At 35.1% G+C, this 17,107-nt stretch overlaps 2 protein-coding genes and 1 pseudogene across 2 annotated transcripts; 1 reads left to right on the plus strand and 2 right to left on the minus strand.

Moving 5' to 3' along the window:
• Positions 1 to 1,173: 1,173 nt before the first annotated feature.
• On the minus strand, positions 1,174 to 3,418 carry LOC120218396 (60S ribosomal protein L3-1-like). The gene is made up of 6 exons (XM_039215338.1): positions 3,348 to 3,418; positions 3,019 to 3,113; positions 2,598 to 2,708; positions 2,192 to 2,496; positions 1,691 to 2,100; positions 1,174 to 1,300 (listed from the first exon to the last, which is right to left on the minus strand). Exons 2-6 carry the CDS (start codon positions 3,101 to 3,103, stop codon positions 1,174 to 1,176), a joined length of 1,038 nt encoding a protein of 345 aa, XP_039071269.1. The 5' UTR covers positions 3,104 to 3,113; positions 3,348 to 3,418.
• Positions 3,419 to 7,014: 3,596 nt separating this feature from the next.
• On the plus strand, positions 7,015 to 10,493 carry LOC120218530 (annotated as a pseudogene).
• Positions 10,494 to 15,187: 4,694 nt separating this feature from the next.
• On the minus strand, positions 15,188 to 16,779 carry LOC120218529. Its single transcript, XM_039215450.1, has one exon. It carries the CDS (start codon positions 16,635 to 16,637, stop codon positions 15,480 to 15,482), a length of 1,158 nt encoding a protein of 385 aa, XP_039071381.1. The 5' UTR covers positions 16,638 to 16,779; the 3' UTR covers positions 15,188 to 15,479.
• Positions 16,780 to 17,107: the final 328 nt, after the last annotated feature.

Consider the following 17,107-nt stretch of genomic DNA (forward strand, 5'->3'; position numbering starts at 1 on the left):
CCCGAAAAATATATATAATTTTACTATATATATTTAGGGATAATTACAATAATACCCCTCTATATATAATTTTTTTCAATTAAATCACTATTTTTATTAAATAAAAATATTTTTTTATTATTTCGGATCGGATCGGGTTTCTATGTCATATATTCGGGCCGGGTCGGGTCGGGTCGGTCTCGGGTAGAGGCTCTCTTGTTCTCGGGTCGGGTCGACCAAAAACCCGACCCATGCCCATTCCTATTGAGGACTAGGGTTTAGGGTTTAGGGATTTCATAAAGTTAATTATTTTTTTAAGAAATTATTTCGGATTAAATTATGTCATTTTTTAAAGTAATATATTAGATCAAGGTCGAGTTTAACTTAAAACATATATGAATTAATATGAGAAAATAATATAAATATTTTTATATATTTAGAGATAATTATAATAATATTTATTTTTATATGTATTTTTAATTAAATTATTATTTTATTTAATAAAAAATATATTTTTATCTATGAGTTATGACTCGTACTGATACGAGTTTTGTTAAATTTAAGAATTATATTTGACATTTCAAGAGTAATAAATTTTTGTAATAATTTTTTCAAATATCACAATGTTTATATACGAATGTTTTAAAGTGTCCAAATATAGTCTTTTAAAAATATATTCACAAAATAATTCGAGATAAGATATATACACGCATGTCGTCGTTGGCGTCCGACTTGATTGTGCAACATGCAAATACGTGTTTTTTTTTTACACATACCACGCTTGTTGTATTTTTTTTAAAATAAAATTCATACATATTTTTTATATTTTGACGTATTATTCTTTATTTCTTCCATTTTAGTCCTAAATGACTTCAACATGGAATAGAGTGTCTGAATGACTTACCATGTAGGCAAAGGTAGGTCTTCTAAAACATGCCTTTCAAAAAACGCTTCTATGTGGACGTATCTTTACCCTTTAAAAATGGTATTATCACCATAAATAAGCCTTATTAATCTCTAAACTTTAAGGTTAATTTTATTTTGCATACTAAACAATTTTGTCTATTAAAAGTCACTAAACTTCCATTTTCAGGATCAATCACAAAGTTTGTATGATCCATTATACCTCAACACAATTGTCTATTAAAAGTCACTTAACTAACCCTCAGCGAGTTCAAACATTCAAGACAATGATTAAAAAGCAAAACGATATCCATCCCTCTTCTTAGGTCCAACACAGCCTCCTTTGATCATCAAGTAATCACTCTTCACGACACCATAGTGAGGGAAGCCACCGATCGGGGTGATATCCTTCTCAGTCCTGATTAAAAACGCCATGTTAGAACATGTTCAGCAATTATATCAAGCAAATTAAAACAGAAAACATCGGAGGTGTCCATACAAGACCATGGAAACAACTGTGAATCTGAGTAAAATGATTCAGGTATATTGTAGATAGTTAAAAACATTCAGCAATGACATCGGGCAAAGCTGAACGGAAAACAACAGAACACTCCATACAAGAACTTGAAAACAACTACGAACTAAATGGAAGTAAAATGGTTTAGGTTTATTCTAGCTAGTTGAATACAATCAGCAATGATATCGAGCAAATACGAACAGAGAACATAAGAATTCACCATACAAGAACTTGGAAATGGCTCTGTGAACATATTCTAGCTACGGAACATAATTAGACAAATGCAATTACCTATCATAGTCGGTTATAGCCGAATGAGTCTCATCACCAACTTTGCCAACCCTGTAAACCTTTTTGTTCATCTCAGTACGGTGGTGGTATCCGTTCTGACCTGCCCTGGCAACTGTAAAGGAGACTCTAGCAGGATGCCAGGCACCAATACAAGCAACCTTACGCAGACCTCTGTGGGTCTTACGGGGCAGACGTGTGACACCCCAACGAGTCACAACACCTTCGTAACCTTTACCCTTTGTGACACCAATGATGTCAATCATTTCATCCTTCTGGAAGACAGCATCGATGGGTACTTGCTTCTCAAAGAACTTGTATGCAAAATCAACCTTGTCAGCAATAGTTCCACCATTGACCTGGATCTCCATTAGGTGTGCCTTCTTCTGCTTCAAACCCTTCATTTTCCTAATCTGTAATGTACTTTGTCAGAAAATGTTGTCCACCCCAAAAACGGAAACCAAAAAACTACACATTTGAAATAAGAACACATATGGCTATAACCTGGGTGTGTGCCAAGACCCTGATAACAGTGGCATATTTCTTCATCTTCTCAAGCTGAGCCGTGACACTCTTCTTCCCTTCTTCGCTCTCGTACTGCTTCGAATACTTGGTGAAAGCCTTCTTCTTGGACTTGCACCAGTGCTTGTAGAACCTACGTTTGACCTCCTCACTCAAATGCTGAGCCCAGATGGTATTTAACGAGCGGAGACCACGTGGCGTCTTCACGTACCCGACAACCCCAACAATAACCATGGGAGGAGTTTCAATGATCGTAACGGCTTCACAAGTTTCCTTCTTGTGAAGCTCTATGCAGAATTAAACAACATAACATTAAGTTCATAATTACAAAAAATGTCATACAAAACACAACAAATATTCGCAAAATTCATAATCAAAATGAACTTACTAGATCCGGGTTTTTCGACCTCCCTGACAATGTGTGTCATACCAGCCTTGTACCCCAAAAAAGCAGTGAGCTTGCATGGTTTGCTTGTATCATCCTTTGGGAATGCCTTCACTGCACCAATAAAAACATCCTCATTTCAAACATATTCATACCAACACATTAAGTACCCGAGTTCAAATAACATAGCACAGGGATGGACCAAGAAGGCCTGCCGCCCTCTTGAAAATTTCAAATTATTATATAATTTAGGTATTTTCTTTATATTTTGTATTGATAATCTATTTTTACCATATAAAACTTTAAAAGTTCGTTTCGACATAAAATCATGGGTCGATCTTTATACACACCTATAGTATATAATGGTGCTGGTGAATTGCAGTATCAAAATAAAATGGAAAAAATGGAAGAGAATACAACAGACCTTTTCCTCTGTGACGAGAAGCTCGCTTTCTTGGAAGAAATCCAAGGGAACCATGCCTTGGGTGCTCAAACTTCCTGTGAGACATTCTTCCCTTCCTTCACCACCCAAAAAATTATAGATAACACATCAAAACACCAATCAAACACAGTTTTTTATATTCAATCTATAAAAATAGCAATTAAAATGAAATGAAAAGGAGTTTCTGATGATAGCAATTCGTTTTACAATAGAAAAGCAGAGAAAACAAATATTTTCGTTTTATCTTTCCTCCACGCTATCTTTATAAGATAATAAGGATGGAGAGATTGCATAGAAGAGAGATAGGTGACCTGCGTTGGGAGACTCCTACACTGCGGCCGCTGCTGCTTGGTGACTCAACAGGGATAACGACCAAAAGAAACCCTAGTTTTAATGTTTCATTTCAACATGTTTAAATAATTGAAGGGTAAACTACATCAATTTTGCTTTATCTTCAATTTCACTCACAATACTTTTAATTTTTTTAATTTTTTTAATTTATTTACTCAACTTTCGAATTATTTTTATTTTGATCATTTTAAATTATTTTATTATTTTTTTGGTATGACGTGATTTTTTATTATTTAATATAAAATAATTTCAATTATAAAATAAAAACATATGGTGGTTGTCCATTGTTCGTTAGTATTGGATGCCACCGTTGACGGTCGTATATGGTGGTCGTTCAGTCTCATGTTTCATTGCCCACTTCGTCTCGACCCCTGAGTCTGAATTCAACCTCTATTTCGTCATAACATTCTCCAAAATCTGATCAAAAGTGAGAAAATCATAACGTTGACCGCCTTAGATGGTAACGATTTGGTCCAGATTTCATGGGTCACTTCGTCTCGACTTCCTGATTCTAAATTCAATTTTCATTTTGTCGGAACATGCATCGAAGTCCATGAATAAGAGATCAAAAGTGAGGAAATTGAAATGTTTCAGTTGAGATACACGAGTTTTGGGATATTTTATGATGAAACATCCACTAAATTGAAATGAATCTCTTGATATAATTCAGGATCAATTGGTTATCGGTTTTTAGGCTGACAGTGGTCAACAATGACAAGAAAGGGTGGGGTGAATTTGTGAAAAAATGAAAATATTATTTTATTATTTTTTTATAATTTAATAATAATAATAAATTCCACATCATAGAATAATAATTAAATAATTTGTAGTGACTAAAAGAGGAGCAATTTGAAAATTTAGTGAATAAATTAGAAAAGTTAAAAGTATAATGAATGAAATAGAAGAGAGAATAAAGTTCAGTGAGAAATAGTGTAATTTACCCATAATTGATTTACGTAAAACCCCTTAAATCTCATTCCGGTTCAGGTTAGGAGTGGCAGACAGAGATTAGTACAAAACGACACCGTTCTTGTAATTAGGGTTACTCCCGGCTAGCTATAAAAATCTCCCCAAATCGACTCTGATGCGGCACAGGACGGAGAAACTAACGAACTTCAAAATGATCTTCAGGGATCCACCCTGAGCCCCCATTTTTCTTTTTCGTTCTTTGTTGTTTATGATAAGATGAAGAAAAAAAGGAGGAAATAGAGGATGATGAAATTCTTATGTTCGTGCAAGCGCAGCGCCGTCATCGGTGCTATGAGCGGCACTTTCCACACGAGATTTCTGACTCTCTTCTGCTCTTTCAAATTTCAGTATGTTTTCAATCTAACATTGTTCGGTTAAATGATTCTTTTATCTGCTTTTCATATTCTGTTTTTAGGTGTTTAATCGAAACATATTCTTTGTTTTCTTAGCCAACTCCATTTCCAATCTGAATCCAGTTTCAGTGCTTAGGTACCTCTGCTTTTTCATCGGAGAATGAAATGCCTTCGAATTTCTTTTTTATCCGGCTAAGTTAAATGTGCGGAATTTTTTTTGCTATTAATTTTATGAAGCAATTTTTAATCCTCGACTTGATAATTTTTTTAACTTAGCTCATGAATTTTGTTTCAATCCATAAAGTAACATTTTTTCCGTTTTAGTTATAAAAAATATCTAAGGACCAAATAGAAAAGTTTTAATAAAGTTCTGAAGTTTATTGATTGTTGGCTCGCGTCTTTGATGTTTTCTCAAGATTCTTTGCAAGTCTTGATGAATAATTGGGTAAACTATATATTTAGTACCTAAATGATCACTTTTGTTCTATTTTGGTACTCAAATTTTATTTATTTAATATCATACTTAATATTTAATCTAAATTTCAATTTGATGTTAAAAAAATAACGGAACTATTAATGTTATATTTTTAATTATGATATGATATTATCTTATGGTGATTCATTAAAATCATTATTAAGTGTTTAACATTGTGAACCAAATTATGGATACTAAAATAAAACAAATATAACAGTTTAAGTATTAAATATATAGTTTACCTTAAATAATTCTAGAGTTAATTCACTTTTATTTGTTTTGATTCCAATTTTAGTAAATCAGGTCTAAATTTGTCAGTTTCGAATTTTTCCCCCAGCGCTATTGATAGGTGCAATTGCTCCTTCTAAATGGTTATATTTTAATTTTAGTTGTAATAATTTAAATATAGGATAAACTACTTAAATGACAATTTAACTATGGATTAGTGTTGATATGAACATCATACTTTCAAATTTTGTAGTATGATCACATTACTATTCAAGTGGTTTTAATCAAACCATTCATTATTAAAATTTAATTATGTAATTGATATGACAATTAACAAAATCGATGTAGTTATATATTTAGTCATTATACTTATATATTTTTTTAATTTAGTTTTAATTTTGAATTAATAGAGATTAAATTGTGGCAGCTAAATTCTGCAGATGACTCTAGAGAGGTTTACACCGTGTAAAATCTGGATTTGCGTAGACAAAACTTGCAATGAGGTTTGCTTGCAATACGATATTGTAAAAATTGAAAATGGTTGGCATTAACTTTAACATGGACAGAGAGTCGAACCAGCATAGACAAATACCTATAAAGAAACTCAAGACCTCTGCGCAGTGAAAGTTTGGAATGCCAAGAGAAGTGATGACAGATTCTGCCCTATTACCACTATCGTGAGGCTCAAGAAAACTAACGATGTCAGGTCTATAGTCACGCATGTACTAACGAATAGCCGGGAAGGACTAATCATGCATCGACATAGTACAAAAGTACGAAAGAGTTTCACCACTACAGTTTGATCGAATGAAAATAGTCCCATCTACGACCCCCTGGTGACGTCTCATTCGAGAATTTCAATCTCATCATCATCTAGGAAGGTATCATCATGTGGCTGTTCTTTTACATTATCGTCCATGACCGTGTTCTTATAAGAAGCTGGAGGCGGCATAGCGTTCGTACGTGGGAGGAGCTTGGTCCATCACTACACCGTCCGTACTAACCGGGGCAACGCCGACATTAGAAGGCTCATCGTCATGTCAGCGGGCCTTCTTAATTCACCTATGTTCTGCTAGGGTTCTCATCTCAAGTTTTTAATTTTTTTTTATTAAAACAAATAATGAAGTAAATCTCGACTTTTGCATAAAGCAAGAACTGATAGCAAAATTTGATTTAACGAATTTCATTTTTACTTTACATAATATGAATTTTAAAAATTTTAAAATTACATAATACTATTTATTGGTATAAATGATAAAAAGAAATATTGTTGTTTTTTTTTTGGAAAACCAAAGTCTGAACAGTTATGTCTATAGGATGTGTTCATGTTATCTATTAACAAAATAAAATTTTGAATAGATATTACCTTATAATTTCAGACTATTTGAAAAAAATAAAAGCTAAAAAGACTAAAAATGAACAAATATCTGTGCGTAGACTAAATTATAAATTAAAAGGGACTAATATAAGAATTTGAACTAAAATAACTATGTAATTTTCAAAAATACAAGCAAACGAATCAAATTGTGACACGTAGTCCATCATTGCAGTATGCAAAAACAATATAAAAATAACGGCGACTTCAGCCAAACTCACCAATCATCACCTCTCTCTTAGTCGGAAAACTGATCCACGCGCCTTCACACGCGGTCTTTAGTCTCCCTGATCCGAACAGAATAGCAAAACCAAAACCCAAAAAAGTAAGTTCAAAATCGAAAATACCCAAATATCCCCCCAAGAAAAAAATCCCAAACCCTTGATAATATCTCGAGAAGGAGAGAACTGAAATTTTCCACGAGGAATCTCTCGGTAGAAAGAGGGGAATTGTCGCCGATTATGGCGTCGTCAACTTCAAATTCTCGAAATTGGGATCTCTCCCGACGCTATACTCATTTTCCCCCTACAAAACACCAGTTTTTCATCGATCAAAACAAAAACGATCATAACAACAGATTGAGCTCGACAATGACAGTCGATGCCATCCTCCAAAACGTTTACTCGGCCGCTACCACGACGGAGACGACTCTGGTTGACGCTTCGATCACTGTAATCGACGCTCCGGTTCTGAATGCCGTCTCGGATAATTCCGAAGCTTCTCAGGTTCAAGCTGTAGCGGATTGTAATAACAATGTTGCTAGAAGTGTCGACGAGGTTTGGAGGGAAATTGTATCCGGCGAGAGGAAAGAGATCACAATGAAAGAGGAGGCGCCGGACGAGATGATGACTTTGGAGGATTTCTTGGCGAAGGCTGGTGCTGTGGAGGAAGCGGCGGAGGTTAAGTTGCATCCGGATAGGTTGAGTGGTGGAGTGTACACGTTTGATCCGGTGGGAGGGGGTGCATTTCAGATGCTGGATAAGATGGAGGGGTCAATTGTTGGGTTTGGTAACGGGATGGAAGTTATTTGAAGTGGAGGTGGTGGTGGGAGAGGGAAGATAGGAAGAGGGGTTTTATTGGAGCCGTTGGATAAAGCTGCACAGCAGCGGCAGAGAAGGATGATTAAGAACAGGGAATCTGCTGCCCGGTCTCGGGAAAGGAAGCAGGTATACAATTGAATTCTTTTGATTGAATTGTGTCAACGTTAATGGATTGTTTTGTTAGAAAATTTTGGTGTTTTATTTTTTCTCTTAATTGTAGGCATACCAAGTTGAATTGGAATCAGTAGCTGTAAAGATGGAAGAGGATAATGAGTGGCTTTTGAAAGAAAAGGTATTGAATTTTTTTCTGAACCTTTCGTCTTATGAATTTATTATTTCAAATAATGTTTGGAAAGGATAATTTCCTCATTAATTACTTCCAACAATAAAAATATTAGCCGACTCTATTCCCATATGTAATGGGGTGAGGGGAGGTAAGGTAGTAGGCTGACCTAACGCTAGGTTGAGAGCAACTTCCGTGGAAGACCTCCGGCAGTCAGAATTATGAATTGCCCACCGTGGGACTCGATCCCACGACCACAAGGTTAAGAGCCTTGCGCTCTACCAACTGAGTTGTAAGGGCAATTCAATCTTCCAACAATAAGTTTCACAATATTCCCTTGGAGTCTACCATAATTTCCTTGCCTGCCATGTCCATGGTCTTTGTTGGATTGGGTTAGTGATTATTCACCTTATAAGTTCCCAAGCTACTTGTAAGTTATAATCTCATTTTGTGGCGTTCCTTCACTTATCAGTTTCACATCTTTTAGTTTCACGTGTTCTATAGAAAAAATTCTTTACTATTTTCTGTGTTGTGTTTGTAGTCTATGATCCCTTAGGTATATGGGTGCATCCTACAGTGCTTTAGGCACTCAAATTTAGAACCCTAGCATTTTCAAGAACAAAACATGTTAGATTCACCATAAATACATGTATCCATGTACAGACTGCTTTAATTCTTGGTGGCGATAGCTTGAATGTGAATTCCCTGGATTTGCCATTGTTGCATATACTCAATTTTGCCAATGACTGGTTGACTGGTTGCTGCTTTATTTATAGGGCTAAGTATTGGCTCCCTCTACCATGGTCATTTATGTTTCATTTCTTCTAGCTTCTTCGTGTCTTAAGTTACCGAGCATGTGGGCTGGGGCAATTATTCAAGCAGAACGAACTTGCATGCATATACCACACTTAAAAATGAAAAGTTTATTCAATGCATGATATTTCTTGCACTTATGCATATTACATAAATCATATTTTACCCAGAACAAAACATTTCTCGCCCTTGTTATGCATCTCTTGTATGAGGTGTTAAATCAAGTGCTTGGAAGGAACTAAGTTTTAACTTTACCCATCTTATTTCATGTATGTTTCTGTTTTCGTGCCCTGGGTCTCAATTCCTAACAGCTTAAGTTTGAGCTTTCTTTTTATCCTTTGTTTCTTAGTTACAATAGTCTAAATTTTAGTACTATCTTGTAAAGCTAATGCTCACAATTTATTTATTTTTATGCTTTTTTATTTTCCCGTACTAATTTCCATGTTAATGTATTGCAACGTCTTTCACTTCACTAGATTTTATTGCGTATGTTTTCATCTCTAACTGCATTTTTTTACTTGCAGGCTGAGAGAACTAAGGAAAGATTTAAGCAGGTTATAAATCTCTGCTTTTATCTGAGCATTAAATATTAAATTAATGGTTTAATCAGATTCAATGGGATTGGTCAAAATAAAGAAATAGTTTGACCTTGAGTGTAGTTGGAACAGTATGTGTTAATAGGAAATTAAAGTGGGATTGTTTTAAGAATAACCTATTGCACTAAATATATAGGATTTCGTTGTTAGTAGGAAATTGAAGAACTGTTAATGTTTCCTTTTTAAATTTCCAACAAGTAACATAATTTGATTTATATATCTAGATAAGTGTAATTATTTCTGGTTGAGGAATACTATGACTGTTAGTGTAATACGAGGTACTTGGCTTGTATTTTAACACTTATAGATAACCTGGCTTTAGTAGTTGTGTTAGTTCTCAAACAATACCCAAGTGAGAAATGCAATTATGGACAACAGAGCATACAGCAATAAGCTGTGCCTTTTAAGTTCCTAAAAGAGTTTCTCATCGCGTTGATTTTTACTGCAGCTCACGGAGAAGGTGGTTCCAGTTGTGGAGCAGCGAAGACCAGCGCGTGTGCTCCATAGAGTTCGATCTTTGTAGTGGTAAATATTATATTCTTGAGATGGAAAGGAAAATAGCTAGTCTGACATAGAGGAAAGGAGTGGGGTACAGAAAGGGCCACCATTAGATTTTATCTTCTTTTGAATAGCTATTCCAAAGCTGATAGTAGTCTAGAGCAGTTGCAGTTCTTCGTAAGTAAACAAGATTTTAGCTAAACCGGAACCATGAAGGAAAGATCCCTTATTACCGAATAGAACTTTTGTGGCAAAGGAATGTAGGGAAGAAGGAATTAAGTTGGTTTTTATAGCTAATGATCGATCGTTCCTCCTCTGGGGCATGTGCAATAAAGAACAAAAGGATTCTGGACTAGTGTACTGCATTTATGCGGTGACAACTTATGACACAAGCTCTTTTGACAAAAAAATTAGAAAGGTCAGTAATGATCTGTTTATACCATTAGTCAAGATTTGCTTTCTGATTTCCTTGATGGGAAATCGTGTGCATGAATGATGCTTAGTGTTTGAAAGAAGGTTGTTTATTGATGCTTCTTCCGACCTTAGCCTCCTTCGGATGCGTGCTTTTCAAGGTGGCGATCGAGCAGGATCCAGTCTTTATTAAGAATGGATTTAGGTAGCAGTTCATTTTGCCATCTCTAGTTCACAGTCCTTGGATGTAGTTAATGAGTATCTAAAGCCTTTTTTCTGGTTGGAGATATGAAATACATTGGCCAGATAATAGTGACGTGCCGAAACAGTTTCTTTGGGAGTAGGATAGTCTAATCTGTTGGGGAAATCTATGAATATTCATTGCTATTTTCTCAATATAATGTAAAAAAAACAAATATGAAACGAACTGAAGTTATATTAATTCGAATCCAACAATGCACTTTCTTTCTGGTCTTCAAACCCAAGCTTACATGGGAATCTGGCGGTGAAATTGACTTGTCATTTTGCTGTAGTTTTCATGGTTGCCGAACAAATAGTACAAATCAAAGAAATTGCTTCTTCACCAGATTTGAAGTAATTTAGTTTTCTTTTCATTTCCATTAAATAAAAAGTTGGATTGACTAATAAAGCTTATCGGATAAAAATTTGATCGATTCAATGTGATATTTTTAGGGTAAATTATCGGATTGATTATTTTTCATTTATATTTGTAGATTTTTTACTCATCAAAATACAAAAGGGGTAAAATATAGGATTATCACTTTTATTTAAGTTTTATACATTTTTTCTTATAATTCAAAAAATATAATACGTAGTCATTTTTGTTTTGATTTAATTATGATGTGGTCATTGAGGATTAACTGTCGTTAAACTTTTAACGGATTGTTGACGTGATATGTTGAATATATAAAATTAAAAAAGAAAAATTATACAAATTATCACTAATATTTGAATAAATTTTCGTTTTATCCATTGAGGTTTCAGAAGTAACAAAGATCGAAACACTTCTTCTCCTCTACAAAACAACTCAAAACGGTCCTCCAATGTCCAATCAGCCATATCTAGCGTCTCTTTAAGAAAGTGCCACTGTGAGACAATGATGTCAAAGGGACTGCAGACTATATAAACTATCCGGCAATTCGAACGTTTGATCGAATAGGCTAACATTGTATCGGGAAGACGAGTAGAGAAGAGGCTTGGGGATAGGACATTAGAGAGATTTTAAAGATTGATCTCGAAATAAGGAACCAGTTCATGAGGGTTTACAAAGTTCAAGGGGGGAGTTTGAGAAGTTATAGCGATGGCGGTTGATAATGGTAAAGACTAAAGCTTTGAGCCAAGTAGTGTCGGCTTTGGGTTTGCTGGTAAAGACCAAACCAGAAATGTTTACTTGACTGAAAAATATTTACCTTGTTCTGTTAATTTGTTTCTTTTATCCACCATCACTGCTCGTTTTAAAGATATACAAGTTAATTCAGTGGTGAATGCCTTTATCGATAAGAACACTAAAACAAAGCACAGTTTGATATTCGAATGTTTTATGAATTTTGTATTCAAACGTGTGTTTTCTTCCAGTAGTGTCTTTATTTATCTTTCTTCTTAAAGCAGATTCTTTGTTTTGAGAATCCGATGGTTGACAATCTCCTAGCCTAGAAAATCACTTTCAAATTATTTAAAGCTCAACCGCAGACTAAGCTACCTGCGTGGCCGCCATCCCCACCTGCTCCGCCTCTAGTAATCGTTAAAGAAACAAAAACAAACAGTACCCTGAACCCGAACCCAAGCAACAATGATGACGCAAGGCCAAGGCTGCTTTGCTCCTCTTCCATAAAGGAGTATTAGTTACAAATTGCAAGGATAAGAAACAACACGAATACATATAAAATCATATCATTATACAATTATTGTAATTAATATAACAACAAACTTATATTACATCAAAAACAAAAATGTTATTTATCAATTTGTTACTTTTGAAATTTTAGTGAGGAAAATGAAAAAAATCAAATATTAGTGACTATTTGTGTAATTTATCTTTTTTAATTTTATATATTTAATGTGCCACATCAACAATCCATTGAAGTTTAGCGACAATTAACTCTTAGTGACCACATCTTAATTAAATAAAAACGAAAATAACCACATATTATATATATATTTTTAATTCAACTATAAAAAATGTAAAAAAAAGTAACCAGTGGTGTAGTTTATCAAATAAAAAAGTTAAATTTTGGTCAATTTTATTATTGATTTATTAAATCTCGAACATTTATGTTTTCAATTGTTACATTTTAGTCACTCATCGTATTTATGCAACATTATTCACCAAGTTGGTTGCATTGCAGGCAGTGGTGGCTATCTTCCCCATGGCTTTCCTTGCATGGTAAAGAAAAAAAGAAAATGGCAGCCCAAAATTGTTGTGAACTGAGAAAATCATGTGTAGTAGAATTGGATTAATTTGAGTGCTTATTAGAGGCTAAAAGTAGCAATGATATTTAGGTTTTAGGGTTTAATGACTATCTTAATTAAATTCGTTTGACAAATATGAAATTGAGAACACAGGAAACATTAATAAACATGTAGATTATCTTAATATTGTTACTATCAATCTTCTCAATAGTATGAATGATTTGAACCCGACACATGATTCAATCCGATTTATTTGTGCATTTATTATTTGATGTATTTCTTTTATAAGCCGTACCTCCTTTGTTATTCTTCTCTCTATTTAAACATCTGGAATTTCATATCTTTTGACCAATAATAGACTATTGATATGATATCAACTCTAGTCCCTTGACATGACCATACTTATTTTGCCAACTTACTAATAGTTATATTCACTCTAGGCAGGGCCGTGGTTGGGGGGCGCAAACTGCGCGACCGCGCAGGGCCCCAAAAAAATGGGGCCCCAAAAAAATATATAGTGGCGTTTTATCAATAAACGCCACTATAGATAGACCTATTGAGACATTTTTTCAAAAAAACGCCACTATTATTGCGGCTTTATTGATAAAACGCCATTATAGATGGATTTATTGCGGCGTTTGTCAAGAAAACGCCACTATTATTGTCCCGAAATCGAATATATCTAGAAAATAGGGGCCCCTTTATACGAATTTATACAGGATCATCGAAAACCCTGTCACGACCCTGACTCTAGGCCCAATATCAACACTAAAGGTCAGTATATAAACCATCAAACAACGTTAAAGAAAAACTCTTTGAACTCTCTTATACTCTCTTCCCCCTCTAAAGATATCTACTATTCATTACCTCCCTCAACCTATTGAACCATCACTATAGCTCTTCGTTCAAATCATAGGAGATAAACCGTTAAAAATTCATCTCTCTCATTAACACTATTAAAAGTATATCCAATAAAGTTAAGATTTGAATCTATCGTTATTAAGTTGATGGTTAAGGAAGCCGTAATGAGAGAATATGAAGCATTCAATGAGGCAACAAAAGTGGGGGCAAAGCTGAGACCAGCGTCTTGTCAATACTGAATTATTAGCCAATAATGAAGAGAGAACACTGAGTGACCTATTTTCACCATTGAAACGATTAACATATGCAGCTTTTGCCTTAATAATCCACACCCATTTGTCAGAATCCTTTTATCTAATCAAAGAGGCTTAGAAGATACCCCGAGTAAGTTTGCAGACAAGTAATGTGACTCCTGTTGTTTAGGCACATATTTCCTTCACAAATTTATGATTCTTCAGCTTTGTGTATGAAAGCTACCTAAACCCAAAGAACTCATCCAGAGCCATGGTTTTATTGTAGGGTATGAATATGTATTAGGCACGATTGTCGGACAAACAAAAAGTCGGAGTAACATAAAAATCAAAACGAGACCGGCTACGTATGTTGGTTAACACGAAAACTCGATTCTGATATGAACAAATGATAATTTGTTTGTTCCAAAACCCAATCCAAAAATCCAGCTTGAACATGCATGCTATTTAGCTGTCAAAGCAAAGCGTAAATTGCATGTAGGCAAAAGATTTACAGATGACCATCAGCTGGAAAGTCTAATGTGTGAATTCCATTTAATGCAGAAATGATACCCAGAGTATTCACATAAGCTTTCATTAAATAGGATTACCCCCAGATCGAGATGTTTATATAAGTGTGATAAATCTGCAGACTGCAGGAGTAAATGGAGTAGCTGCATGCAGTATGAGTAGAGAAAAAGAAGCTGATTAATACAATTAAGAAAATTGCTGTTTAATCAATCTTTTTCAGCTTTTAAAAACCTGAAAAGAAACGTATGGGGATGAATGGTATTTTAGTTTTGTATGGTATAACTTTATTCCCTGTCATTTTCACATAGAAAGTTTAATGGTTAAAAAAAAACTGACTTGACAAACCATGGATGTTCTATTGTTCTTGTTCATGGAAGTGCACATAAATAAGGTCATCTAAGTTGCCAGAAAATACACAAAAACAAGAAAATAAGCTCTTATTCAAATCCAGGTGCGAGTGTTAGAGAAGCATATGTTTATTCAAATTGGGGTGCGAGTGTTAATTCGAATCAGGATATGAGTAAGCTGGGAACATATCAAAAAATGAATCAAATCCTAGAAACCATCATGCAACTTTGCCCAAAGAGCTTGGCCAAAACAGAACTCTTTCATTTCCATCTTATTGATGCATCTAAGAGGCAAAAATATGAATAAAGAAGCAGAAAGAAAAGTATATAGCATTAACAATTAAACAAAATTCTCAACAGAAAATCAACTATATAAACAATATTGTAGATTTACTCAGACATTTGATTATAATATAACAACACAAAGATGAACACAGCATCAGGACCAAAGAGATCCAACTACATATCCTGCTTTCTTTACACTGGTTACACTGATATATAGTGATAAGTACAAGCAAATCTCGACTCTTTTTTGGTTTTCATTCGTACCGTTTTTTAAATTTTTGAGGCGCATGCCTCGAATCCTTGTTCATTTCTTTTCCATCTTCATCTTCTTCATGAAGTTGCAGATTTGTCACTCATGCTTTCCCCTTCATAAAGAATCAAGCCCTTCGGTTCTGCTACGAACAATCCTATGAAACACTTCCCTAACCTGCTTTTCCAAGGGTTCTAAATCTTCTTTCATGGCATCCGAAACCTGCTTCAATTCATTCACTCTCTGCCTCACTTCCTTTTCCTTTTCCTCACCCAAAGGGAACTGCACGGAATCGGCGAATTCGCCCAACAACCGAGAACACTTCTCCATTTGATAAATTTCTCTCAATAGTCCACAAGCATTTTTCCTATCCCTCTTCTTAGACTCCTCCAATATCCTCTCGTGCAACGAAAGAATCGGAGCCGCCCACGGGAACTGCCTGGGGAAATTAAAATGAACTTGCAAGCCACGATCTTGACATGGAATTGCAGCCACCAGCGCCCACATTACAAACAACAAAACATTACCCATTGTGTAAACGGGCATTGCAAGTCCATTGGTAGCCAAAACCTCATTCCCTCGTGGCACGGCCAAGTTGTTCCCGATCGCCTGTAGCTGCCTGGCGGCAGACCACGACCTCGAAACGCTCCAAGACAAGGACCTGAAATGACCCAAAGAGCTGCTATTGTTGTGGCTACCAAATGAACGGTTCCTATGAGCCAGGGCTTGACCCGAATCCTTCTCGTCAAGCATCGCAATCGCTAAATCAACCAATGCCTTCCTCGCTCGACGGAATTGCCCTTCACCTAGACTTCTCTGATAACTATAACTATCACCGTCCAAAGCGCAAAGCACGATTTCTATAAGCTTCTGCCATTGCCTGATCTGTTCAATCCCATCGCGAATAGCATTACAAACATCGAGCGCCTTCACGGTACGCTCGTTATAATCGGCGATCAAACGATCCATGGGAGGTTTCTTCACCAGATCTTTGTTGTTAAACAGTATGACACGAAATTCCTCTTGACAACAAAGGAAAACGTCCATCAATTTCCGCACCCACGGCAGCGAAAGCAATTCATCGGAAGAAACATCAGCTAAATCGTGGAATCGGTCGGCTACTTGCTTTTGGAAAGACTCGAACTCCGCCTCGTTCGACGGCGATCCACCGATCGGAGATTCCATCGAGTGAACTTGGTCCCTCCTCAGGGGTAAAAATGAACGGCCGAGATTTGTCAACGGTGACGAACTTCCTTGATAATCCGTCGAGGGCATTATCACATCGAAATAATAAATAATAAAAAAATCGATTGGATGGAATTGTTTAGGACAGAGAGATTGGAAGAAGCAAAGGTGGAGATGGAGAAACCCTAACGAATAAAGATGACATTTTTATTGGGGATTTTTGGACCGTGTTTTATCTGTAGTTGCCACTCGGGAAAAAAGAAAAGAAACGCTCCGGTCTTAAACCCATGTGAATTATTATTATTATAACAAGTATATTAAGTTAACGAAATTTAATCTAAATTTCACCCAAAAAATATGAAAATTAATTAAATTAATGTCGAAATTCGATATTTTAAAACTAATAATAATAATTCTATTTAATAATAAATAACTATAAATATATTAAAATATATATTATTAATTTAGACTACTAATAACACTACGAAAAATAAAAGATCATACTAAATATATTAAATCTACTAAAATAATCATTAAAATTTTTATGATAGTTACTGAAT

This window comes from Hibiscus syriacus, unplaced genomic scaffold (genome assembly GCF_006381635.1).
Source record: "Hibiscus syriacus cultivar Baekdansim isolate YM2019G1 unplaced genomic scaffold, ASM638163v2 tig00110198_pilon, whole genome shotgun sequence".
Lineage (NCBI taxonomy): Eukaryota > Viridiplantae > Streptophyta > Magnoliopsida > Malvales > Malvaceae > Hibiscus > Hibiscus syriacus.